This window comes from Trematomus bernacchii, unplaced genomic scaffold (genome assembly GCF_902827165.1).
Source record: "Trematomus bernacchii unplaced genomic scaffold, fTreBer1.1, whole genome shotgun sequence".
NCBI lineage: Eukaryota > Metazoa > Chordata > Actinopteri > Perciformes > Nototheniidae > Trematomus > Trematomus bernacchii.
The window spans coordinates 22,413-47,000 of record NW_022987810.1 but is presented as its reverse complement, the minus strand read 5'-3'; the positions used below and the strand labels follow the sequence as shown (position 1 = coordinate 47,000).

At 46.3% G+C, this 24,588-nt stretch overlaps 3 protein-coding genes across 8 annotated transcripts in view; all 3 read right to left on the bottom strand.

Annotated features, from left to right (window-relative positions):
• Positions 1–1,376: 1,376 nt before the first annotated feature.
• On the bottom strand, positions 1,377–6,530 carry LOC117498754 (claudin-34-like). Of its 2 annotated transcripts, XM_034150905.1 has the most exons (3): positions 6,449–6,530; positions 2,946–3,256; positions 1,377–2,551 (listed from the first exon to the last, which is right to left on the bottom strand). In XM_034150905.1, the coding sequence occupies exons 2-3, from the start codon at positions 3,207–3,209 to the stop codon at positions 2,093–2,095; spliced, it is 723 nt and encodes a 240-aa protein (XP_034006796.1). In that variant the 5' UTR covers positions 3,210–3,256; positions 6,449–6,530; the 3' UTR covers positions 1,377–2,092. The 2 variants fall into 2 exon arrangements, with proteins under 2 accessions (XP_034006796.1, XP_034006795.1); XM_034150904.1 differs by lacking the exon at positions 6,449–6,530 and having other exon boundaries at positions 2,946–3,268.
• Positions 3,463–6,345, bottom strand: LOC117498752. Of its 5 annotated transcripts, none has more exons than XR_004557596.1 (3): positions 4,363–6,345; positions 3,525–4,324; positions 3,463–3,484 (listed from the first exon to the last, which is right to left on the bottom strand). XR_004557596.1 is itself a non-coding variant. In XM_034150902.1 (3 exons), exons 1-3 carry the CDS (start codon positions 5,577–5,579, stop codon positions 3,818–3,820), a joined length of 1,404 nt encoding a protein of 467 aa, XP_034006793.1. In that variant the 5' UTR covers positions 5,580–5,594. The 5 variants fall into 5 exon arrangements, 4 of the variants coding, with proteins under 4 accessions (XP_034006793.1, XP_034006794.1, XP_034006791.1 ...); XM_034150902.1 differs by lacking the exon at positions 3,463–3,484 and having other exon boundaries at positions 3,818–3,884; positions 4,205–4,324; positions 4,363–5,594; XM_034150900.1 differs by lacking the exon at positions 3,463–3,484 and having other exon boundaries at positions 3,888–4,324; positions 4,363–5,394; positions 5,553–5,647.
• A 59-nt stretch (positions 6,531–6,589) lies between the features above and the next one.
• Positions 6,590–24,588, bottom strand: part of LOC117498755 (protein Shroom2-like) — a 36,345-nt gene continuing 18,346 nt past the window's right edge. Inside the window, 12 exon segments of the mRNA XM_034150906.1 lie at positions 6,590–7,786; positions 9,324–9,596; positions 12,193–12,376; positions 15,238–15,770; positions 16,057–16,123; positions 16,709–16,779; positions 17,497–17,544; positions 17,546–18,388; positions 18,391–19,453; positions 19,455–19,502; positions 19,504–19,608; positions 20,130–20,252. Of these exon segments, the coding sequence (XP_034006797.1) occupies positions 7,520–7,786; positions 9,324–9,596; positions 12,193–12,376; positions 15,238–15,770; positions 16,057–16,123; positions 16,709–16,779; positions 17,497–17,544; positions 17,546–18,388; positions 18,391–19,453; positions 19,455–19,502; positions 19,504–19,608; positions 20,130–20,252 (3,625 nt within the window). The 3' untranslated portion in view covers positions 6,590–7,519.

Genomic DNA, 24,588 nt, shown 5'->3' with positions numbered 1-24,588 from the left:
GTATCAGAGTGTTTCTGACAGAACCAGACAGTATCAGAGTGTTTCTGACAGAACCAGACCGTATCAGAGTGTTTCTGACAGAACCAGACCGTATCAGAGTGTTTCTGACAGAACCAGACAGTATCAGAGTGTTTCTGACAGAACCAGACAGTATCAGAGTGTTTCTGACAGAACCAGACAGAACCAGACAGTATCAGAGTGTTTCTGACAGAACCAGACCGTATCAGAGTGTTTCTAACAGAACCAGACCGTATCAGAGTGTTTCTGACAGAACCAGACCGTATCAGAGTGTTTCTGACAGAACCAGACAGTATCAGAGTGTTTCTGACAGAACCAGACCGTATCAGAGTGTTTCTGACAGAACCAGACCGTATCAGAGTGTTTCTGACAGAACCAGACCGTATCAGAGTGTTTCTGACAGAACCAGACAGTATCAGAGTGTTTCTGACAGAACCAGACCGTATCAGAGTGTTTCTGACAGAACCAGACAGTATCAGAGTGTTTCTGACAGAACCAGACCGTATCAGAGTGTTTCTGACAGAACCAGACCGTATCAGAGTGTTTCTGACAGAACCAGACCGTATCAGAGTGTTTCTGACAGAACACCGTATCAGAGTGTTTCTGACAGAACCAGACAGTATCAGAGTGTTTCTGACAGAACCAGACCGTATCAGAGTGTTTCTGACAGAACCAGACAGTATCAGAGTGTTTCTGACAGAACCAGACCGTATCAGAGTGTTTCTGACAGAACCAGACAGTATCAGAGTGTTTTCTGACAGAACCAGACAGTATCAGAGTGTTTCTGACAGAACCAGACAGAACCAGACAGTATCAGAGTGTTTCTGACAGAACCAGACAGAACCAGACCGTATCAGAGTGTTTCTGACAGAACCAGACCGTATCAGAGTGTTTTCTGACAGAACCAGACAGTATCAGAGTGTTTCTGACAGAACCAGACAGAACCAGACAGTATCAGAGTGTTTCTGACAGAACCAGACCGTATCAGAGTGTTTCTGACAGAACCAGACAGTATCAGAGTGTTTCTGACAGAACCAGACAGAACCAGACAGTATCAGAGTGTTTCTGACAGAACCAGACCGTATCAGAGTGTTTCTGACAGAACCAGACCGTATCAGAGTGTTTTCTGACAGAACCAGACAGTATCAGAGTGTTTCTGACAGTATGAACCTGCTGGTTCTGTGTCCACCTACCCCCCCCCCCCCCCCCCCCCCCCCCTTTACTCTCTCAGCTGAAGAGGCTCTTTGTGCCCTCCCCCCTCCCGACTCACATGCCACTCGTCAGCCTCCCACGGGTCACATGATCTGGTTCCCCAGTCCCTGAACGGGGCCCCGCCCACACCTGGGCATGCCCCCCCCCCCTCCTGCTGATAGTGCTGAGATAACGTTTATTACAGCAGATATGATAAATCCATCCAGCCCTGAACTCTGAAACACAGAACAGCTGATCAGTTGATCTGTGAATAAACTTTATTATCAGAGATTATTCAAAACAACATGCGTTTATCTTGTATAAGCCCTGGTCCGAACTGGCTATCAGCAGAGCATTTAGCAGCTTAAGAGAGAACTGTAAACATTAATAAAAAATATTTATGTTTGAATAAAAGTATGTTAATTTCATATCTGTATATCTGCTGCTGAATGAGGAAACTCTGTGGTGTGCCAATGGCACACTGATAAAGCTGCAGGATTACAAACACTGAAGCAAGACTCTGAGTATAAGAGGTGGACGTAGTCACCGGGATTTTTTAATCACAGCTGTAATTCAGAATGAATGTGCAATACAACAATACAACATGGGTTTCCTCTGTCTGTCCTGTCCGGACGGTTGCCCTGTTTGATGAACCTTCATTGAGTCTTACCATCTACACCTGACCACTACACCAATTACATTTGAGATGTTTTCCTTGATTCTTTTCTAAAACGGCACTTCTTCAGGTCAATAAGAGATGCAGTGATTCAGCTGCTCTGTCATTTAAAAACGTTTCTTCTGTCCAAGACTATTTCGCCCTGATGGAAAAGATGAAGATCCATGAATTTAAGTTAGTGAAGAGTTTTTGATGAGTTGTTTCCACTCATGAGTTGTCTTCTCTGAGAAATGCTGGATTATCTCGGCCCCGCTGGTCTCCGTTGGGTAGTCCAGACTTCTGTTCTGGTCTTGTTTCTGGCTCCCTGAAGTCTCCCAGCGCCTCCCAGGCGTATCTGTAGCAGAGGAACAGCACCCCGCTGACGAGCATCAGGGCGGAGGCAAAAAGACCCACGATAATGGCGGCGCCGAGCTGCTGCCGAGCCGGCGCTGCAGGGAGGAGAAAGTCCGGAGGGAAGTGGATGGTTCTGTTGCTCAGAACCGAGTACATGTTCCACAGCAGCGGCACCGAGCTGCAGGCCCCGGTCAGCAGGTACAGCCCCCCCGCCAGCCTGAAGAGCGTCCCAACATTTCTGTGATCCTTCATCGAGAAGTACACCGTCCTCATGGCTGCTGCCGCGCTCAGGTTCCCCAGCAGACCGCAGACCAGCGCCGAAACCATCAGCACCTGCACACAGATTCAGTCATACATACACCACACAGTCTGCAGGAACTTAGCACATTATTATTAAATATCAACCAGAAATAATCTTTATTATCTGGATTACAGCTGAAACATCACTGTACATACTGTCAATACACATTTTCATATTAACGGTTGGAGTTCAATGTCGCAGTTTAACTTCTTCTGTTTACATTTTGTTTTTTTCATTTAACTATTATCTTCTATTTTAATTTATTGTAAAATGGAGCAACTGTCACAAAACCCAATTTGTTCCAGCACTTTGGTCTGGAGGTTTAAAGTGCTTATAAAGCTATATTGTATTGTATCCTCCAAAGATGGCCGCACTGCCACATAACGTGCCATGACTCCTATTCCCTATCATCTCTGTCGGACTCACCTGGGCGACGGGGATCTCTGCCGGGGCGAAGCTGTCCGAGAGGCCGATGCTCCGACAGTTCTCGATGGCGGGGAGGGCGTGGCTGTAGAAACAGGCTCTCCAGATGCCCACCCAGGCCACGCCCGAGGTGACCACGGACACGTCAGACACGAACCACAGACGCCACTCGTTGAGGCCGGTGGTGGCGACGGTGAGGATCCAGGCCAAAACCCCAAACATGAGGCCGAGGAACTGCCAGTGGGCCGTGTGAGCCACGTACTTCATGCTAACGCTGAACCAGAGCCGGAGTGCTCAAACACAAACAGACACAGCTGTGATGGAAAGAGGAAATAAAAAACACTTTAATCAGGAGCTCACGATGAAGCTTTTTCTGTCCTCCGACTAAAGGAGGAACTACTGTGCACCATGAACCTGAACACCTCTGTATCTCCATCCTCTCTGCACCGTGAACCTGAACACCTCTGTATCTCCATCCTCTCTGCAGAGTGAACCTGAACACCTCTGTATCTCCATCCTTTCTGCAGAGTGAACCTGAACACCTCTGTATCTCCATCCTCTCTGCACCATGAACCTGAACACCTCTGTATCTCCATCCTCTCTGCAGAGTGAACCTGAACACCTCTGTATCTCCATCATCTCTGCAGAGTGAACCTGAACACCTCTGTATCTCCATCATCTCCGCAGAGTGAACCTGAACACCTCTGTATCTCCATCATCTCTGCAGAGTGAACCTGAACACCTCTGTATCTCCATCCTCTCTGCAGAGTGAACCTGAACACCTCTGTATCTCCATCCTCTCTGCAGAGTGAACCTGAACACCTCTGTATCTCCATCATCTCCGCAGAGTGAACCTGAACACCTCTGTATCTCCATCATCTCCGCAGAGTGAACCTGAACACCTCTGTATCTCCATCCTCTCTGCACCATGAACCTGAACACCTCTGTATCTCCATCATCTCTGCAGAGTGAACCTGAACACCTCTGTATCTCCATCCTCTCTGCAGAGTGAACCTGAACACCTCTGTATCTCCATCCTCTCTGCAGAGTGAACCTGAACACCTCTGTATCTCCATCCTCTCTGCAGAGTGAACCTGAACACCTCTGTATCTCCATCCTCTCTGCAGAGTGAACCTGAACACCTCTGTATCTCCATCCTCTCTGCAGAGTGAACCTGAACACCTCTGTATCTCCATCCTCTCTGCAGAGTGAACCTGAACACCTCTGTATCTCCATCCTCTCTGCAGAGTGAACCTGAACACCTCTGTATCTCCATCATCTCTGCAGAGTGAACCTGAACACCTCTGTATCTCCATCCTCTCTGCAGAGTGAACCTGAACACCTCTGTATCTCCATCATCTCTGCAGAGTGAACCTGAACACCTCTGTATCTCCATCCTCTCTGCAGTGAACCTGAACACCTCTGTATCTCCATCCTCTCTGCAGAGTGAACCTGAACACCTCTGTATCTCCATCCTCTCTGCAGAGTGAACCTGAACACATCTGTATCTCCATCCTCTCTGCAGAGTGAACCTGAACACCTCTGTATCTCCATCCTCTCTGCAGAGTGAACCTGAACACCTCTGTATCTCCATCCTCTCTGCAGAGTGAACCTGAACACCTCCGTATCTCCATCATCTCCGCAGAGTGAACCTGAACACTTCTGTATCTCCATCCTCTCTGCAGAGTGAAACTGAACACCTCTGTATCTCCATCCTCTCTGCAGTGTACCTGAACACCTCTGTATCTCCATCCTCTCTGCAGTGAACCTGAACACCTCTGTATCTCCATCCTCTCTGCACCATGAACCTGTACACCTCTGTATCTCCATCCTCTCTGCAGAGTGAACCTGAACACTTCTGTATCTCCATCCTCTCTGCAGAGTGAACCTGAACACCTCTGTATCTCCATCCTCTCTGCAGAGTGAACCTGAACACCTCTGTATCTCCATCATCTCTGCAGAGTGAACCTGAACACCTCTGTATCTCCATCCTCTCTGCAGAGTGAACCTGAACACCTCTGTATCTCCATCCTCTCTGCAGAGTGAACCTGAACACCTCTGTATCTCCATCCTCTCTGCAGAGTGAACCTGAACACCTCTGTATCTCCATCCTCTCTGCAGAGTGAACCTGAACACCTCTGTATCTCCATCCTCTCTGCAGTGAACCTGAACACCTCTGTATCTCCATCCTCTCTGCAGAGTGAACCTGAACACCTCTGTATCTCCATCATCTCCGCAGAGTGAACCTGAACACCTCTGTATCTCCATCCTCTCTGCAGAGTGAACCTGAACACCTCTGTATCTCCATCCTCTCTGCAGTGAACCTGAACACCTCTGTATCTCCATCATCTCCGCAGAGTGAACCTGAACACCTCTGTATCTCCATCCTCTCTGCAGAGTGAACCTGAACACCTCTGTAGCTCCATCCTCTCTGCAGAGTGAACCTGAACACCTCTGTATCTCCATCCTCTCTGCAGTGAACCTGAACACCTCTGTATCTCCATCATCTCCGCAGAGTGAACCTGAACACCTCTGTATCTCCATCCTCTCTGCAGAGTGAACCTGAACACCTCTGTAGCTCCATCCTCTCTGCAGAGTGAACCTGAACACCTCTGTATCCCCATCATCTCCGCACATTTGTGCTTCTTTAACCCGCACAGCTCAGCCTGTTTAACCAGATGCATGTTTTATATTTCATATTCTTATTGCGCTCCATGTTTTGTTAATTAATTTTTGAAATCTCTTCTAAAAAAAGTGATATATTAGCTTCATTTCTCTTCCTGTGCTAATGTGTGCACCATTATAAACCAAAGCTAATCTCTCGGATGAAACTACTACATAATAATACTGAAAAACGTGACTCTGATCGCAGCCAGGAGTTCATTTCACTCGGTTTGTGTTTGCACAACAACAGTTAGCATTGAATGATGCCTTATTAGCATATTTAAACATAACCTGTAATACAAAATAATTGTGTTAATGTCAGTTATGAAGTTGGTGGCTTTCATGGGGATATGTTAGTTACACATGTTTCATTCACCTGTGTACAACATGTATGACTTTTATAATACATTAATTAAAAAGTACAAAATATCCTTACAAAACAATAAACATCATTATAGGTTTTACGAGTTCCCCATTAATAATAAACCTGTTTGAATGTCTGAGAGCGACATTACACAAACTGCTGAATCCATACTGAACTATTTCATTATACATAACCTCTACCACAGGAAGCTAATGATTCTGTGCTTTGTTCTGTGTAGTTTTAAGATCAATAAAAAAACATAGAATCATGAAAGTTCATATGAATCCGTTCAGTCCTCTAGATCTCGCCTGCAGCCTGCACATTTAGTTTGTTTGGCGTACCTCAACACATCAGGTAATATTTATCTATACTGATAATTAAACTGTCTCTAAATAAAATGAAGCATAATGTTGAAACTCTTCCTCAGGAGTTATTGATGGTCCTTTAAATGTGGACCCCCCCCCCCCCCCCCCGTTACCTGCTGCTGGTTCCTCTGGATCGGCCTCTTCATTAGTCCTGAGTCCTGCTGTCAGAAACTGCTGACTCTCAAAGACACTCCAAAGTCTCCAGCTCTTATCGGAGGAGGCGTGGAGGTTAATGAGTGACTCGGACACCATCACACGATTCAGCAGAAGCTTTTATTTTGAAATAAGGAGCAGCAGCAGTGATGCATCATGGGAAACACAGATGGGAGGATTGAAATCCAAAACATCTTTAGTGTTGAAATGTATCTCGTAACGACATGTTTAGCATCCGTAACGTGAGCAACACAACAGAACACTTGATCAGAAATATATGATCAATCCGACAGGCACTTCAGATGGACTTTACTTGAGTCCAGGTCTGGAGGGTCTGGAGGTCTGAATGTGAAGAGCTCTGTTCTGTTCACTGAAGCCCAACAAGTGCTTTCACATCCACCATCTGTACCTCCTGTTAGCAGCTGCTTGGGGTGGGGGGATAGCAGCTGCTTTGGGGGGGGGGGATAGCAGCTGCTTTGGGGGGGGGGGGGATAAAGTGAGTGGAAATAACATGACTGAAACATGACAACATTTTGACACAGCGTGATGAAGATGAGACACTTTCCCTCCTGCTCGGATCCAACAGGCTACAATAAATTACTAAAAAACGTAGACGTGGAAACAAAGCAAACTGCAGGTGGTGCATTCAGGGACGCCTCGGCTGGAAACAACATGGACGCTACAGAAATGTTCCCACAGTCTTTAAACTCATCCCAGAGTTGAGTTTGTTCTGAAGAGTTCACAAAGTCTGGAGCTCCTTTTCCCCAAGAGGAAGAGGAGGAGGAGGAGGGGCTGCAGGAGGAGTTCTTCAGGGTGTCTAAAGAGTCCTCTGCTTCCCTCTGCTGGACACCAGCCGCTACTACACCCCAAGTCTCCTCACAGTTCCTCTCAGGCTCTTCCCTTTTAGAAGGAGATCCGGTTCTCCGGGCTCTCCTTCAGAAGGAGGTCCGGTTCTCCGGGCTCTCCTTCAGAAGGAGGTCCGGTTCTCCGGGCTCTCCTTCAGAAGGAGGTCCGGTTCTCCGGGCTCTCCTTCAGAAGGAGGTCCGGTTTTCCAGGCTCTCCTTCAGACCCCGGAGCTGCTCCTCCCCCAGCTTGATCTTGTCCTCCAGCTTGCGCTGCTCGATGAGGAGCGCTGACTTCATCTTCACAAAGTGCTGGTAGTCGGTGAGGAGGTCCTGATGGAGGTGCAGCGACAGGATGTCAAACACCAGACGCTCCCTCCGGTCCAGGTTCTCCTTCAGCTCCTTGGCATCCTCGTGCTGCCGGATCAGAACATTCCTCTTGTCTGTCAGCAGGCGCTGCCAGGATACAGGGGACAAAGTCTTCTCTTATCTATGTGTATATATATATATATATACATCGATATATATCTATATCAACTTAAAGTAAGGACATTTCTTTTTGGTAGATGATTTCTTTGTTGTAAAAATGCTTCTTGGCAACAAATCTTATACCGTTTCAAAGTCCAGTCTGCCTGTTCCAACCAGAGGACATTTGTCACATTTTATGTGTATATGTCTCACCCTCTCCTGGGGGGGCTCCTCCTATGTCTATGTCTATGTATATGTATATATATATATATATATATATATATATGATTATATATATATATATGTGTATATGCCTCACCCTCTCGTGGGGGGGCGCCTCCTGTGTCTATGTATGTATATATATATATATATATATAATTATATATATATATATATATATGATTATATATATATATGTGTATATGTCTCACCCTCTCGTGGGGGGGAACCCTTCTATATATATGTATATGTATATATATATATATATATATATATATAATTATACATATATATATGTGTATATGTCTCACCCTCTCGTGGGGGGGCGCCTCCTGTGTCTATGTATGTATATATATATATATATATAATTATATATATATATATATATATGATTATATATATATATGTGTATATGTCTCACCCTCTCGTGGGGGGGAACCCTTCTATATATATGTATATGTATATATATATATATATATATATATATATATAATTATACATATATATATGTATATATGTCTCACCCTCTCCTGGGGGGGCGCCTCCTATGTATATGTATATATATATATGTGTATATTTCTCACCCTCTCGTGGGGGAGCGCCCTTCTATATATATGTATATGTATATGTATATATATATATATATATATGTGTATATTTCTCACCCTCTCATGGGGGAGCGCCCTTCTATATATATATATGTATATGTATATATATATATATATATATATGTGTATATTTCTCACCCTCTCGTGGGGGAGCGCCCTTCTATATATATATATGTATATGTATATATATATATATATATATATGTGTATATTTCTCACCCTCTCGTGGGGGAGCGCCCTTCTATATATATGTATGTATATGTATATATATATGTGTATATGTCTCACCCTCTCCTGGGGGGGCGCCCTTCTATATATATGTATATTCAATTAAATTCAAGTTTATTTATATAGCCCAAAATCACAAATCCTATTTGTCTCAGAGGGCTTCACAAGTCAACAAACAAAATTAGCAATGTAAAACAATGTATAAACAACAAACGTAATTTAAAAGGGAACATAACACAATGACACAAATACAGTTAGAGTACAATCAAATTCCATAAAACGAAGGGTCCGGGAGGATGTGTATAAAAGGGGGTTTAAAACCAGTCTTAACTGTACGCTGTACTGAAGAGGAAAGTCTTTAACCTATAAAATATAATAGGTATATATATATATATATATATGTGTATATGTCTCACCCTCTCCTGGGGGGCGCCCTTCTATATATATGTATATGTGTGTATATGTCTCACCCTCTCCTGGGGGGGCGCCTCCTCCTCCAGGCTGTCGATGGCGTTCTCCACCCTCGCCAGGCGTCCCGACAGAGACAGCAGGAGACTAACCACCTTGTCCAGGTCTCCCACAAACATGCGGAACTTTTCGATCTGGTTGGGTTTGCAGAGCAGCTGCACCTGAGCCTCCACGGCCCCCCCCAGCGCGTTGTTGCCCTGCACGTCCTCCTGCAGGCTCTGCTGCGCCTCCTGCAGTACAGACAGCTTCCTGCTGAGGCTCTGCATCAGCTGCTGCTGTGGGACAGGAAGTGGCATACAGGAAGTTAACTACAGGGACAGGAAGTGAACTACAGGGACAGGAAGTGAACTACAGGGACAGGAAGTGGCATACAGGAAGTGAACTACAGGAACAGGAAGTTAACTACAGGGACAGGAAGTGAACTACAGGAACAGGAAGTAGCATACAGGAAGTGAACTACAGGAACAGGAAGTTAACTACAGGGAAGTAGCATACAGGAAGTGAACTACAGGAACAGGAAGTTAACTACAGGGACAGGAAGTAGCATACAGGAAGTTAACTACAGGGACAGGAAGTGAACTACAGGGACAGGAAGTGAACTACAGGGACAGGAAGTAGCATACAGGAAGTGAACTACAGGAACAGGAAGTTAACTACAGGGACAGGAAGTGAACTACAGGAACAGGAAGTAGCATACAGGAAGTGAACTACAGGAACAGGAAGTTAACTACAGGGACAGGAAGTTAACTACAGGGACAGGAAGTGAACTACAGGGACAGGAAGTAGCATACAGGAAGTGAACTACAGGAACAGGAAGTTAACTACAGGGACAGGAAGTGAACTACAGGAACAGGAAGTAGCATACAGGAAGTGAACTACAGGAACAGGAAGTTAACTACAGGGACAGGAAGTAGCATACAGGAAGTGAACTACAGGAACAGGAAGTTAACTACAGGGACAGGAAGTAGCATACAGGAAGTTAACTACAGGGACAGGAAGTAGCATACAGGAAGTGAACTACAGGAACAGGAAGTTAACTACAGGGACAGGAAGTGAACTACAGGGACAGGAAGTGAACTACAGGAACAGGAAGTGAACTACAGGAACAGGAAGTGAACTACAGGGACAGGAAGTGGCATACAGGAACAGGAAGTGAACTACAGGGACAGGAAGTGAACTACAGGAGCAGGAAGTGAACTACAGGAACAGGAAGTGAACTACAGGGACAGGAAGGGAACTACAGGAGCAGGAAGTGGCATACAGGAACAGGAAGTGAACTACAGGAGCAGGAAGTGGCATACAGGAACAGGAAGTTAACTACAGGGACAGGAAGTGAACTACAGGGACAGGAAGTGAACTACAGGAACAGGAAGTGAACTACAGGGACAGGAAGTGGCATACAGGAACAGGAAGTGAACTACAGGGACAGGAAGTGAACTACAGGAACAGGAAGTGAACTACAGGGACAGGAAGTGGCATACAAGACAGGAAGTGAACTACAGGAACAGGAAGTGAACTACAGGAACAGGAAGTGAACTACAGGAACAGGAAGTGAACTACAGGAGCAGGAAGTGGCATACAGGAACAGGAAGTGAACTACAGGGACAGGAAGTGAACTACAGGAGCAGGAAGTGAACTACAGGAACAGGAAGTGAACTACAGGAGCAGGAAGTGGCATACAGGAACAGGAAGTGAACTACAGGAGCAGGAAGTTAACTACAGGGACAGGAAGTGGCATACAGGAACAGGAAGTGAACTACAGGGACAGGAAGTGAACTACAGGAGCAGGAAGTGAACTACAGGAACAGGAAGTGAACTACAGGAGCAGGAAGTGAACTACAGGGACAGGAAGTGAACTACAGGGACAGGAAGTGCCATACAGGAACAGGAAGTGAACTACAGGAGCAGGAAGTGAACTACAGGGACAGGAAGTGAACTACAGGAACAGGAAGTTAACTACAGGAACAGGAAGTGACATACAGGGACAGGAAGTGAACTACAGGAGCAGGAAGTGAACTACAGGGACAGGAAGTGAACTACAGGAACAGGAAGTGAACTACAGGAGCAGGAAGTGAACTACAGGAGCAGGAAGTGAACTACAGGAACAGGAAGTGAACTACAGGAACAGGAAGTGAACTACAGGAGCAGGAAGTGAACTACAGGAGCAGGAAGTGAACTACAGGGACAGGAAGTGAACTACAGGAACAGGAAGTTAACTACAGGGACAGGAAGTGGCATACAGGACAGGAAGTGAACTACAGGAACAGGAAGTGAACTACAGGAATAGGAAGTGAACTACAGGGACAGGAAGTGAACTACAGGAGCAGGAAGTGAACTACAAGAACAGGAAGTGAACTACAGGAGCAGGAAGTGGCATACAGGAACAGGAAGTGAACTACAGGAACAGGAAGTGAACTACAGGGACAGGAAGTGGCATACAAGACAGGAAGTGAACTACAGGAACAGGAAGTGAACTACAGGAACAGGAAGTGAACTACAGGAACAGGAAGTGAACTACAGGAGCAGGAAGTGGCATACAGGAACAGGAAGTGAACTACAGGGACAGGAAGTGAACTACAGGGACAGGAAGTTAACTACAGGAGCAGGAAGTGAACTACAGGGACAGGAAGTGAACTACAGGGACAGGAAGTGAACTACAGGGACAGGAAGTGAACTACAGGAGCAGGAAGGAAGTGAACTACAGGGACAGGAAGTGAACTACAGGAGCAGGAAGTGAACTACAGGAACAGGAAGTGAACTACAGGGACAGGAAGTGAACTACAGGAGCAGGAAGTGAACTACAGGGACAGGAAGTGAACTACAGGAACAGGAAGTAAACTCCTAATAAGAGTGTTGTTATTGGGCTGGTACCTTCTTGAAGGCCAGGTCGATGTCCAGCTCCTCCTCAGAGTCCAGCTCTTCCTCTTCGTCATCTTCCTCCTCTTCCTCCCTCATGTCCTTCATCATGATGAGGAGCTCGGCTTTAGGAGCAGATGTGCTGTAATAGGACGAGCTGGTTACCATGGAGACGGATGCTGGCATGCTGTCCTGCTCCCTGAAACACAGACTCCTCATGAATAATTAACATTTTCAAGTCGCTAGTGCACATGTGTCAAACTCAAGGCCCGGGGGCCAAATCAGGCCCGTGGTGGATTTCATTTCGGCCCGCAGGATCATTTCTAATTTCTATTAGATCTGGCCCGCCGGTATATTGCACGCACACCTTCACTCCATCCTGAGGGTCTCCTCCGCTCAGAGCCTGAGCCCAAACATTGATGAACGTGCACCCAAGATGAGATGCCAAGTATCTGAACTAGCATCACAGAGCAGCACACTGAGTTCACATGTTTCAGGGCATGTTTGGTTTGTTCTTTGAGGGAAATAGTTTTGTTGAAGCTGTTGTTGGCCTGTGGAAAAATGTACTCATAAGAAATGACTCTGGAAAAGCTGCAGATAGGACAGGACAGTGTTCAACTCTGGATCAGTTTTTATCAGATCCGTTGCAGCCCCTTTTTTAGAGATTTGGGTATGGAAGAATGCATGATAGGTCCCCTTTAATGTTTAATGTTGTTTTCATAGGCAATCATTGAAGCTTTGTTAGTTCCAGGTTTAATATGTGCAATAAGTTCATTTCAATACGTTTTGCAATAAACATTGAACCAGTCCGGCCCTCGACTTGTACCCATTCTTTTTGTTTTGGCCCACTGTGTATTTGAGTTTGACCCCCCTGCGCTAGTGTGTTTAGTTTGTGTGATTACATTACATTACATGTTACTTGTTAGACGCTTTTATCCAAAGCGAGTTACGGCCCGTCCACACGGCGGCGTGCGTTGAAGCTTGGTGGTGGGCGTGTGTGAAGCTTGGGGATTTCTCGCGAGCAACGCGACCAACAACCAATCACATGAATCTCCCGCCCCCGACATACAAAGCAAAAAAGCCCGAAGTAAACTGGATACTCCCCAAACAGGCGAAAACCTACCACTGTCTCTGCCGCCTCCCTCCATGCCTGGCTCCTCCGGTTTGTATCCCAGTAGATAAAGAGGGACTGGTCATAAAGGACCGGGTGATTCCCTACTGCTATTATTATTTTATCCTCCATTTTTTGGAACATGAGTAAATGACCTGCGGTCTGGCTCTCCCAGCATGCACGCGGTTTGATTGGCTAGCGCTTGTACTGTCAGATTTGCATAAGCGGGATTTGATTGGCTGACGCCTCCGTCGAAGCTTCAAAAGTTGAACATTGCTCAACTTTTGCAGCGAGCACCGCGAGCAACGCGTAGCGACGCTCCCACAATGCAGTTCGGCGAAGCGTGACGTCACCGCATTCAAAGTGAATGGACAGAAGCGCTGAAGAGTCAACGCACGCCGCCGTGTGGACGGGCCGTTACATACTCAATACTGTGGGCAATCCCCACAGGAGCAATTTGGGGTGAAGTGTCTCAGGGACACAACGACATGCTGACTGCAGTGGGGTTTGAACCTGTGACCATCTATCCACTGCGCCACACGCCTCCTGTGTGATGAGTGGGATAATGGGGGGGTCCGTGATCCTGACTGTGATCCTTCTCAACAAAGACTGCTTCGCTGCACCTGATCCTCCTGATCCTGAACCTCACTGAACCTGATCCTCACTAAACCTGATCCTCACTGAACCTGATACTCCTGATCCTCACTGAACCTGATACTCCTGATCCTCACTGAACCTGATACTCCTGAACCTGATCCTCCTGATCCTCACTGAACCTGATCCTCACTGAACCTGATCCTCACTGAACCTGATCCTCCTGATCCTCACTGAACCTGATCCTCACTGAACCTGATCCTCACTGAACCTGATCCTCCTGAACCTCACTGAACCTGATCCTCACTGAACCTGATCCTCACTGAACCTGATCCTCCTGATCCTCACTGAACCTGATACTCCTGAACCTGATCCTCCTGATCCTCACTGAACCTGATCCTCACTGAACCTGATCCTCCTGAACCTCACTGAACCTGATCCTCACTGAACCTGATCCTCACTGAACCTGATACTCCTGATCCTCACTGAACCTGATACTCCTGATCCTCACTGAACCTGATCCTCCTGATCCTCACTGAACCTGATACTCCTGATCCTCACTGATCCTGATCCTCACTGCACCTGATACTCCTGATCCTCACTGAACCTGATCCTCACTGCACCTGATACTCCTGATCCTCACTGATCCTGATCCTCACTGCACCTGATACTCCTTAACCTCACTGAACCTGATCCTCCTGATCCTCACTGAACCTGATACTCCTGAACCTCACTGAACCTGATCCTCCTGATCCTCACTGAACCTGATCCTCACTGAACCTGATACTCCTGATCCTCACTGAACCTGATACTCCTGATCCTCACTGAACCTGATCCTCCTGATCCTCACTGAACCTGATCCTCCTGATCCTCACTGAACCTGATCCTCCTGATCCTCACTGAACCTGATCCTCACTGCACCTGATACTCCTGATCCTCACTGATCCTGATCCTCACTGCACCTGATACTCCTTAACCTCACTGAACCTGATCCTCACTGCACCTGATCCTCCTGAACCTCACTGAACCTGATCCTCCTGATCCTCACTGAACCTCACTGAACCTGATCCTCCTGATCCTCACTGATCCTGAACCTCACTGAACCTGATCCTCCTGATCCTCACTGAAACTGATCCTCCTGATCCTCACTGAACCTGATCCTCCTGATCCTCACTGAACCTGATCCTCCTGATCCTCACTGAACCTGATCCTCACTGAACCTGATCCTCACTGAACCTGATACTCCTGACCCTCACTGAACCTGATCCTCCTGATCCTCACTGAACCTGATCCTCACTGCACCTCCTCACAATCATCATCAGTCTCTCAGAGACCTGGTCTACAGGGAGTCTCACCTGGTCTCAGCAGGGGGGCCCGAAGGCTGTTTGGGGGGGACCTTCCTGCGCTGGTTCCCTCCCTCCAGCAGCTCCCCCCCCCCAGGGAAGATGCCCTCCATCAGGTCCATGGTGGTCTTCATGTGGCTGCGGTCCAGAACCTCAGCCAGAGATTTATCTTTCTCCACGATGACCCGGGCCAGCGCCTCCCTCCTCTGGTCCTCAGACAGACCCGGAGTCTCCCCCCCCGAACCCCCAGAGTTCGTCTCTCCCAAAAACCCAGAGGTCTCCCCCTCTCTGCAGGGCAGGCCCGCTGGTGGCAAACTGTTGGAGGTCATGTGATCTGGGGTGGGGGTCAGGTGGTCCCTTTGGGGGGGGGTCAGTGTGTCTGCTGAATGCACTGCAGTGTGAGTCCTGGCCTGCAGAGCCCAGACCAGCGAGACCCCCAGGAGCTTCCACAGTGGGGGGGTCAGGTTGCTGCAGGTATGGACAGGTGTCGCTGCCCCCCCCCTGAATGCAGGATCCTGACGGGGACCCTGGTCCCTGCAGAGGGTCTACTTCCTGTCAGACGCTGCCCCCTAAAAAACACATTCAGAATCAGGATCAGGTTCAGGTTACAGCAGCTTCACTCATAGTGGATCCAGACCTCATTCAGGTCTTCAGCTGCAGGAAGTTTCTCTACTGAGAGGATGCATGTTGGCTGATGTCCCCCCCCCCCAGGCTGTCACAGAGGAGGGGGGTGGTCTTTGAAGGGCTCCATGAAGACCACCCCCCTCCCAAAGTAAAGAGACCCTGATCTCACAGCTGTGGTTAATGATGATTATTGAATAAAGACTTTACCTGTCCTCGTCTTCCTCCTGGGGGGGGGGGGCTTCGCTGAGTCTCTGGGGGGGGCTTCGCTGAGTCTCTGGGGGGAGAAGCGAGGAGAAGGGGGGCACTGCTCCTCCATGAGGGGGGGAGAGGGGAGGGGGGGCAGCTCGGTGTGGTCCTCCGGCTGAGGGGGCCTACGACACACACACACACACACACACACACACACACACACACACACACACACACACACACACACACACACACACACACACACACACACACACACACACACACACACACACACACACACACACACACACACACACACACACACACACACACACACACACACACACACACACACACACACACACACACACACACACACACACACACACACACACACACACACACACACACACACACACACACTACTCTTAAAACACACTTCTTCTCTCTGGCCTTCTAGTCAGAGCGGAGCACGACTCCTGACTTTTCCCTGTGTTTTCTTTTTAAATATCTGTTGTAATTTATTGTCTTTTATTGTGCTTATAGAAATGTGTTTTTATGTGATTGTAGTTATTACATGTACAGCACTTTGGCCCGACCAAAAATCGCTTTTAAATGTGCTTTATAAATAAACCTTGATTTGATTTGATTTGACATTAGATGTACTCACCCTGCTGCAGCAGCTGTGCTCTCGGTCCGGGAGTCTTCTGTCTCCGACTGTTCAGCAGGAACTTGAACCCTCTGTGAACACAGATGAACACACAGTGAGTCCGCTGAACCCCCCCACACAGAAACCCTGGTGCTGCAGCTTCCTGGTCCGTGTTAGTGGCATAATATAATAGAGAACAGAGAGTGGTCAGCGTGTGGCGGCAGCTTCCTTGTTGTAGGTAGACTTATAGTTAGTAATATAATAGTGAATAGAGAATAGAGAGTGTTGCTGCCGCTCTTAGCTCAGGGTGTGTCTTGAAGAACAAACATTCTTATTTGACTTGGCTCCTTCCTGCTCCTTCAGTTTGTCTTTATGACACAGTGACAGCCACCAGGCCTCTTGTTCTGATCGCTCTGTGTTAATGAGCCATACATATATCATTTATGTTTCTATCCACCTTTTATTAAGTCTGCAGAACTCTGAAATCATCTGAGACTGATGTGGGATCAGAGTAAACTGCATCCTGTTTGTTCTGACAGTAAATCTGTTTTAATATCTCTATTGTGGGCGAACCACAACCACAACCCTACGTCGTTAAGATCTCCCGTAAAAACCTGCTTTAAGACCTGAACAACTTCCTCTTTGGTGAGTTTGTTTGTTTGTAATATTCTGTCAATTACCTCGTTTTTATTTATTATACATTTTGCTCGCTTGTTTGAAAAATACAAAAATCATATCTGTTTCAACATTTATTTAAAAATCACTTGACTTGAAAGACAGATTTCCTGAAGTCCTTCAGGGAGACTCACCTGTCCGGACCTTTGGGCTGAAGGACTGGATCGGGACCTCTCGTGGAGGGCAGGTGGGGTTCCTCCTCCCCTCCGGGTCCAGGATGTTCTCTGCTGATCGGTACCGACCCGAGGACCTGGTTTCCTGGACGTTCTTCTGTGTGTTCCACTGGGCCTCGTACTCAGCAAAGGTGCCAAGTCGCTGCTGGTCCGGGACTAGGTGCTGGTCTAGGACCGGCTGATGTGCAGGGTCTCCCTGGTTCAGGACCCTCACTGAGTCCTCCTTTGGTTCAGGGGTCCAGCAGAGACCTCGGGCCCTGGTCTCAGAGGGGATCTCTGGAGGGGTACTGTGGAGAACTGGTTTCCCACTGAGGAGCTTATTTTGGTCCAGTGAGGAGCTTTCATTGCGAGGAGGATCTTCCTTCACCCCAACTTGGTGGATTTTGTCCGGCTCAGAGAAAGACCTGACCTTCTTCTCTGCAGGAAACCGCTTACGGCCCCCGATGCGGGTCACCGGACCCCCGAGTGTTTTACCCATCACAGACTCAGAAACTGTGGGCAAAGGGGGACCCTCCTTCCTGTAGTTCTGTGAGGCCTCAGCTGCAGGGGCCTCTAGTAAAACCAGGTCTCTCCTCCTGAAAGATGTGGCCTTGAGCACCCTGGCTTGTGCTTCCTTCAGGTGGTCCTTGTAGGAGCTGGTGAAGGATCTGTCTGCAGAGGACGGAGGGTCTCCTTCAGGCCTCCAGACCTCCTGATCCTCGTCAGCCTCGGCACCAGGAAGGCTGCTGGTGCTCTTCTGCAGATTGGCTCTCCTCATCTGGATCTGGTTCCTCAGAGTGGTGGCAAAGCGGTCGCTGCGCCGCGCCTGCTGGTCTTCAATGGCCTCCTCAGGGTTCAGGACTTTCATTTCTCAGTTTGCCCGGCAGCATCCATGGACAGGGAGTGAAGCATGGGGGTGTCCTCGGGGCAGATCTTGTTGCTGACCTGATGTCTGACGTCCTGTGGGGGCAGAGACCTCCTCTGTTCGGGGGGTCTGCTCGCAGGATAACTCTGCAGCCCCCGGTCCTCAGGGCTGGGTTTGGTTTCCAGCCCTGTGGACACCTGGATAATGTTGTATCCATTACTGTCTTTGCTGTGAGGGTGTTGGGGGGCCTGAGGCTTCACTGGGGGGCTGGTGGTCTGCAGGCTGACCGCTGGGGGGTCTGTGCTGAGGCTCCTTCCTGACAGGGGGGGATTATTCTGTGTGGTGACACAGTAGTACCGGCTGCTGTCAGAGATCTGTTCAGAGGAGCTGAGGATCCTGCTCTGGTTCTGACCGCAGGGTGCAGAAATGTTGGTGTTCAGGTCCTGCAGGTCCTGCATGCTGCAGTAAGACCCCCCTGCGGTAGGAGGCTTTGGGACGGAGACAGTCCAGGTCTGAGGGTAGAAAGTGCTCTTGTCACTGTGGTGTCTCTGATGGGCGGGTTGCCTGTTGGAGCTACACTCGTTCTGGTTCTGGTTCGGTGCTTCAGATGACGGCGGGTTGTGAGCGCGGCGGCTCTCAGTGAAAATCTTGTGTGGTTCAGGACCTTCAGGGTAGGGGGGTATAAGGCCTCGCTCATGAACTTTAGTGGCAGCAAAGCTGTCGCTGCGAGCAGGCGGGGGGGGGCGGGGGGGGGGAGAGGGGGAGGAGGTCTTCTTTTTCTCCGGGACATGCCAGACCGGGCCTAAGCTGGTTCTGCTGGAGGTCGAGTGCCGGGCCGGGTCGTCGGTCTGTGCAGACAGGAGGCCCGGCATCTGGAAGTAGGCCAGCCTGTCCTCCGGCCTGTGGCCCTCCCTCAGGCTCGGGGGGGTCCTGGGGTTCCTCCCCCCCGCCTCCCACTGACTCACCTGATGAACCACGTTCTCCGTGGAGGCCGCGTTGCTCCTGTAAAGGGTGTAGTCAGGCGTCCCGGAGCTGGTGGAGAAGGAGCTGTATGCCGAGTCTCGCTTCCCCCCCCAGATGCTCCTCCATGCTGCTGGTTGGGGGGGAAAGCTGGCCAGAGGGGGGGGGGGACCTGGTCTAAGCTGTCCATGCTACCGTGGGAACTGAACTGATCGGACACTCTGAGCAGGGGGGTCTGATCCCAACCATAGGACAGATCTGAGGAGGAGCTAGAGAGCAGACAACATGAGATCAACTGAGGGATCTACTTTCTGTTAAAGACCTACAGATGATCACTGAGGGATCTACTTTCTGTCAAAGACCTACAGATGATCACTGAGGGATCTACTTTCTGTTAAAGACCTACAGATGATCACTGAGGGATCTACTTTCTGTTAAAGACCTACAGATGATCACTGAGGGATCTACTTTCTGTCAAAGACCTACAGATGATCACTGAGAGATCTACTTTCTGTTAAAGACCTACAGATGATCACTGAGGGATCTACTTTCTGTCAAAGACCTACAGATGATCACTGAGGGATCTACTTTCTGTTAAAGACCTACAGATGATCACTGAGGGATCTACTTTCTGTCAAACACCTACAGATGATCACTGAGGGATCTACTTTCTCATTTTATAGACCAAACAACTACTCAGATAATCCAGAAAACATAAAGGGAGATGGATACATTTTGAGCTCTCACACAGATTATCTGAAGCGCTTGATACCTGAGGCTGGACAGTTACCTGGCATCATTTATGGTGTGCCACACCTGCGTGGGTGGAGCCTGAGGTTTGGCAGTCTCTGATTGGTTCTCGTTGAACTTGGTGGAGTGCCAGGAGTGAGGCCGGCTGATTGGCTGGTTCCTCCTGCAGGAGAGCGCAGATGCAGACACATTACATCACATTACATCACATTACATCACATTATATTATATATTCTATATATATATATAATCACATTAATCACAGAACAGGAAGTCCCTACTGCAGGCAGCAACACAACCAAAGTACATTTCTAAAATATCTTCTTCTTTTATCTGTATTTATAATGACACTGGATTTGTGTGGCATTTTCAATTCACTCAATTCCATAAAAATAAATAAGCATGACTTTTTAAATAGCAACAAAAAAGTGAATTTATACTGAGCTAAAAGGTGGCTGTCATTATTGTAGTATCCATTATTTATTATTATTATAGCCACATCTCCGTATTCAAAACATTTCCTCACATGCCACTATCTGCAGTGTGAGGGAAATGTACTCTTAAAGCACACAACATCACACAACACACACACACACACACACACACACATCACAACCACACACACATCACAATGACACACATCACAACCACACACACACACAACACACACACACACACACACACACCACCACACAACACACAGCACACACACACACACACACACACCACACACACCCACAAACAACACAAACACACCAACACACACACCACACAACACACACACACACGACACAACATTCACTACACACACAAGCACACACAACACACACACACACACATCACACAGCGACACACCAACCACCACACACACACACAAACACACCTAATGTGATGAATTCACAGGCCACGGAGGATGTATCTAAAAATCATAAATTGCTAAATGCAATGTAGTCTCTGGAAACAATGATGTATGGTGATCACATGGAGGAATAGGTAGCTACTGATGAAAGAGGAGGCTACTGATGAAGAGGAACTACTGATGAAGAGGAGCTACTGATGAAGAGGAACTACTGATGAAGCCACAGAACCGTACCTCATGGAACTTTCGTAAATCTTCGTGAGAAAACTTCTCGCCACATTCACATCATCCTCAGAGGGCGTTTTCTGAGCTACTATATCCATCATTTTCATATTCCTCTGCCAGCAGGGGGAGGAACACACACACACACTGAGAACTCAGACAGGTCAACTGTTTGTGAGATTCTGCAGATTCTGTGCACACTGAGAAAGTATTCATGATGTGGCTCTGTTGTCCTACAAGATGTAATTGTCCCCCCCCCCCCTTGACACTGGTATAACTGCCATGGATGTTGATAAATCAACTATCAGACTCATAGGTTAATCCTCATTATCAGACTCATAGGTTATCCTCATTATCAGACTTATGGTGTACAGTAGGTTATCCTCATTATTGAATTCCTAAAGTACAGTAGGTTATCCTCATTAGACTCATAGTCTCGTCAGGCTGCTTCCCTGATGGCTCCCACAGGAGTGTTCTTGACCATCCTCGTGGATTCATCTCTTATTATAGACTCATGCATTTCCAAACATTCGGTCTACCTACGCTGTGAAATGTATTATCTCTTTGATTTACACACGGCATCTATTGCACGTCTGTCCGTCCTGGGAGAGGGATCCCTCCTCTGCTGCTCTCCCTGAGGTTTCTCTCAGTTCCTTTAAACTGTGGGGTTTCTCTGGAAGTGTTTCCTTGTACGATGTGAGGGTCTAAGGACAGAGGGTCTAAGGACAGAGGGTCTAAGGACAGAGGGTCTAAGGGCAGAGGGTCTAAGGACAGAGGGTCTAAGGACAGAGGGTGTCGTTTTCTCATACTGATATTCTGAACAAACTGTGCTGTTGTATTTGCTGTAAAGTGTCCTTACTGTAAGGTAATTATTATATGTACAGCACTTTGGCTCGACCAAAAATCGTGTTAAAAATGTGCTATATAAATAAAACTTGATTTGATTTGACAGTAGGTTATCCTCATTATTAGACTTATATTAGATTCATAGAGTACAGTAGGTTATCCTCATTATTAGACTCAGAGTACAGTAGGTTATCCTCATTATTAAACTCATAGTACAGTAGGTTATCCTCATTATTATATTCATAGAGTACAGTAGGTTATCCTCATTATTAGACTCATTAGACTCATAGTGTACAGTAGGTTATCCTCATTATTAAACTCAGAGTACAGTAGGTTATCCTCATTATTAGACTTATATTAGACTCATAGTGTACAGTAGGTTATCCTCATTATTAGACTCAGAGTACAGTAGGTTATCCTCATTATTAAACTCATAGTACAGTAGGTTATCCTCATTATTAGACTCATAGAGTACAGTAGGTTATCCTCATTATTAGACTTATATTAGACTCATAGTGTACAGTAGGTTATCCTCATTATTAGACTCAGAGTACAGTAGGTTATCCTCATTATTAAACTCAGAGTACAGTAGGTTATCCTCATTATTATATTCATAGAGTACAGTAGGTTATCCTCATTATTAGACTTATATTAGACTCATAGTGTACAGTAGGTTATCCTCATTATTAAACTCAGAGTACAGTAGGTTATCCTCATTATTAGACTTATATTAGACTCATAGTGTACAGTAGGTTATCCTCATTATTAGACTCAGAGTACAGTAGGTTATCCTCATTATTAGACTCAGAGTACAGTAGGTTATCCTCATTATTAGACTCAGAGTACAGTAGGTTATCCTCATTATTAGACTCAGAGTACAGTAGGTTATCCTCATTATTAGACTCATAGAGTACAGTAGGTTATCCTCATTATTAGATCAGAGTACAGTAGGTTATCCTCATTATTAAACTCAGAGTACAGTAGGTTATCCTCATTATTAACTCATAGTGACAGTAGGTTATCCTCATTATTAATTCATAGAGTACAGTAGGTTATCCTCATTATTAAACTCAGAGTACAGTAGGTTATCCTCATTATTAAACTCAGAGTACAGTAGGTTATCCTCATTATTAAACTCGAGTACAGTAGGTTATCCTCATTATTAAACTCAGAGTACAGTAGGTTATCCTCATTATTAAACTCATAGTACAGTAGGTTATCCTCATTATTAACTCAGAGTGTACAGTAGGTTATCCTCATTATTAATCAGAGTACAGTAGGTTATCCTCATTATTAGACTCAGAGTACAGTAGGTTATCCTCATTATTAAACTCAGAGTACAGTAGGTTATCCTCATTATTAAACTCAGAGTACAGTAGGTTATCCTCATTATTAAACTCAGAGTACAGTAGGTTATCCTCATTATTATATTCATAGAGTACAGTAGGTTATCCTCATTATTAGACTTATATTAGACATAGTACAGTAGGTTATCCTCATTATTAAACTCAGAGTACAGTAGGTTATCCTCATTATTAGACTTATATTAGACTCAGAGTACAGTAGGTTATCCTCATTATTAAACTCAGAGTACAGTAGGTTATCCTCATTATTAGACTCATAGTGTACAGTAGGTTATCCTCATTATTAAACTCAGAGTACAGTAGGTTATCCTCATTATTATATTCATAGAGTACAGTAGGTTATCCTCATTATTAGACTCAGAGTACAGTAGGTTATCCTCATTATTAAACTCAGAGTACAGTAGGTTATCCTCATTATTAAACTCAGAGTACAGTAGGTTATCCTCATTATTAAACTCAGAGTACAGTAGGTTATCCTCATTATTATATTCATAGAGTACAGTAGGTTATCCTCATTATTAGACTTATATTAGACTCATAGTGTACAGTAGGTTATCCTCATTATTAAACTCAGAGTACAGTAGGTTATCCTCATTATTAGACTTATATTAGACTCAGAGTACAGTAGGTTATCCTCATTATTAAACTCAGAGTACAGTAGGTTATCCTCATTATTAGACTCAGAGTACAGTAGGTTATCCTCATTATTAAACTCAGAGTACAGTAGGTTATCCTCATTATTAAACTCAGAGTACAGTAGGTTATCCTCATTATTAGACTCATAGTGTACAGTAGGTTATCCTCATTATTAGACTCATAGAGTACAGTAGGTTATCCTCATTATTAGACTCATAGAGTACAGTAGGTTATCCTCATTATTAGACTCATAGAGTACAGTAGGTTATCCTCATTATTAGACTCAGAGTACAGTAGGTTATCCTCATTATTAGACTCATAGTGTACAGTAGGTTATCCTCATTATTAGACTTATAGTGTACAGTAGGTTATCCTCATTATTAGACTCATAGAGTACAGTAGGTTATCCTCATTATTAGACTCATAGAGTACAGTAGGTTATCCTCATTATTAGACTCATAGAGTACAGTAGGTTATCCTCATTATTAGACTCAGAGTACAGTAGGTTATCCTCATTATTAAACTCAGAGTACAGTAGGTTATCCTCATTATTAAACTCAGAGTACAGTAGG

Excerpts from the sequence above, each read along its gene's own strand:
- LOC117498754 (XM_034150905.1), bottom strand. The coding sequence starts at position 3,209 with ATGAAGTACGTGGCTCACACGGCCCACTGGCAGTTCCTCGGCCTCATG. Across the intron at positions 2,552-2,945 it reads CAGAGATCCCCGTCGCCCAG|GTGCTGATGGTTTCGGCGCT; the intron begins GTGAGTCCGACA and ends ATCTGTGTGCAG.
- LOC117498752 (XM_034150900.1), bottom strand. The coding sequence starts at position 5,626 with ATGCATCTGGTTAAACAGGCTGAGCTGTGCGGGTTAAAGAAGCACAAA. Across the intron at positions 5,395-5,552 it reads GAGATGATGGGGATACAGAG|GTGTTCAGGTTCACTCTGCA; the intron begins GTGTTCAGGTTC and ends GGAGATACAGAG. Across the intron at positions 4,325-4,362 it reads GAGAGGATGGAGATACAGAG|GTGTTCAGGTTCACTCTGCA; the intron begins GTGTTCAGGTTC and ends GGAGATACAGAG.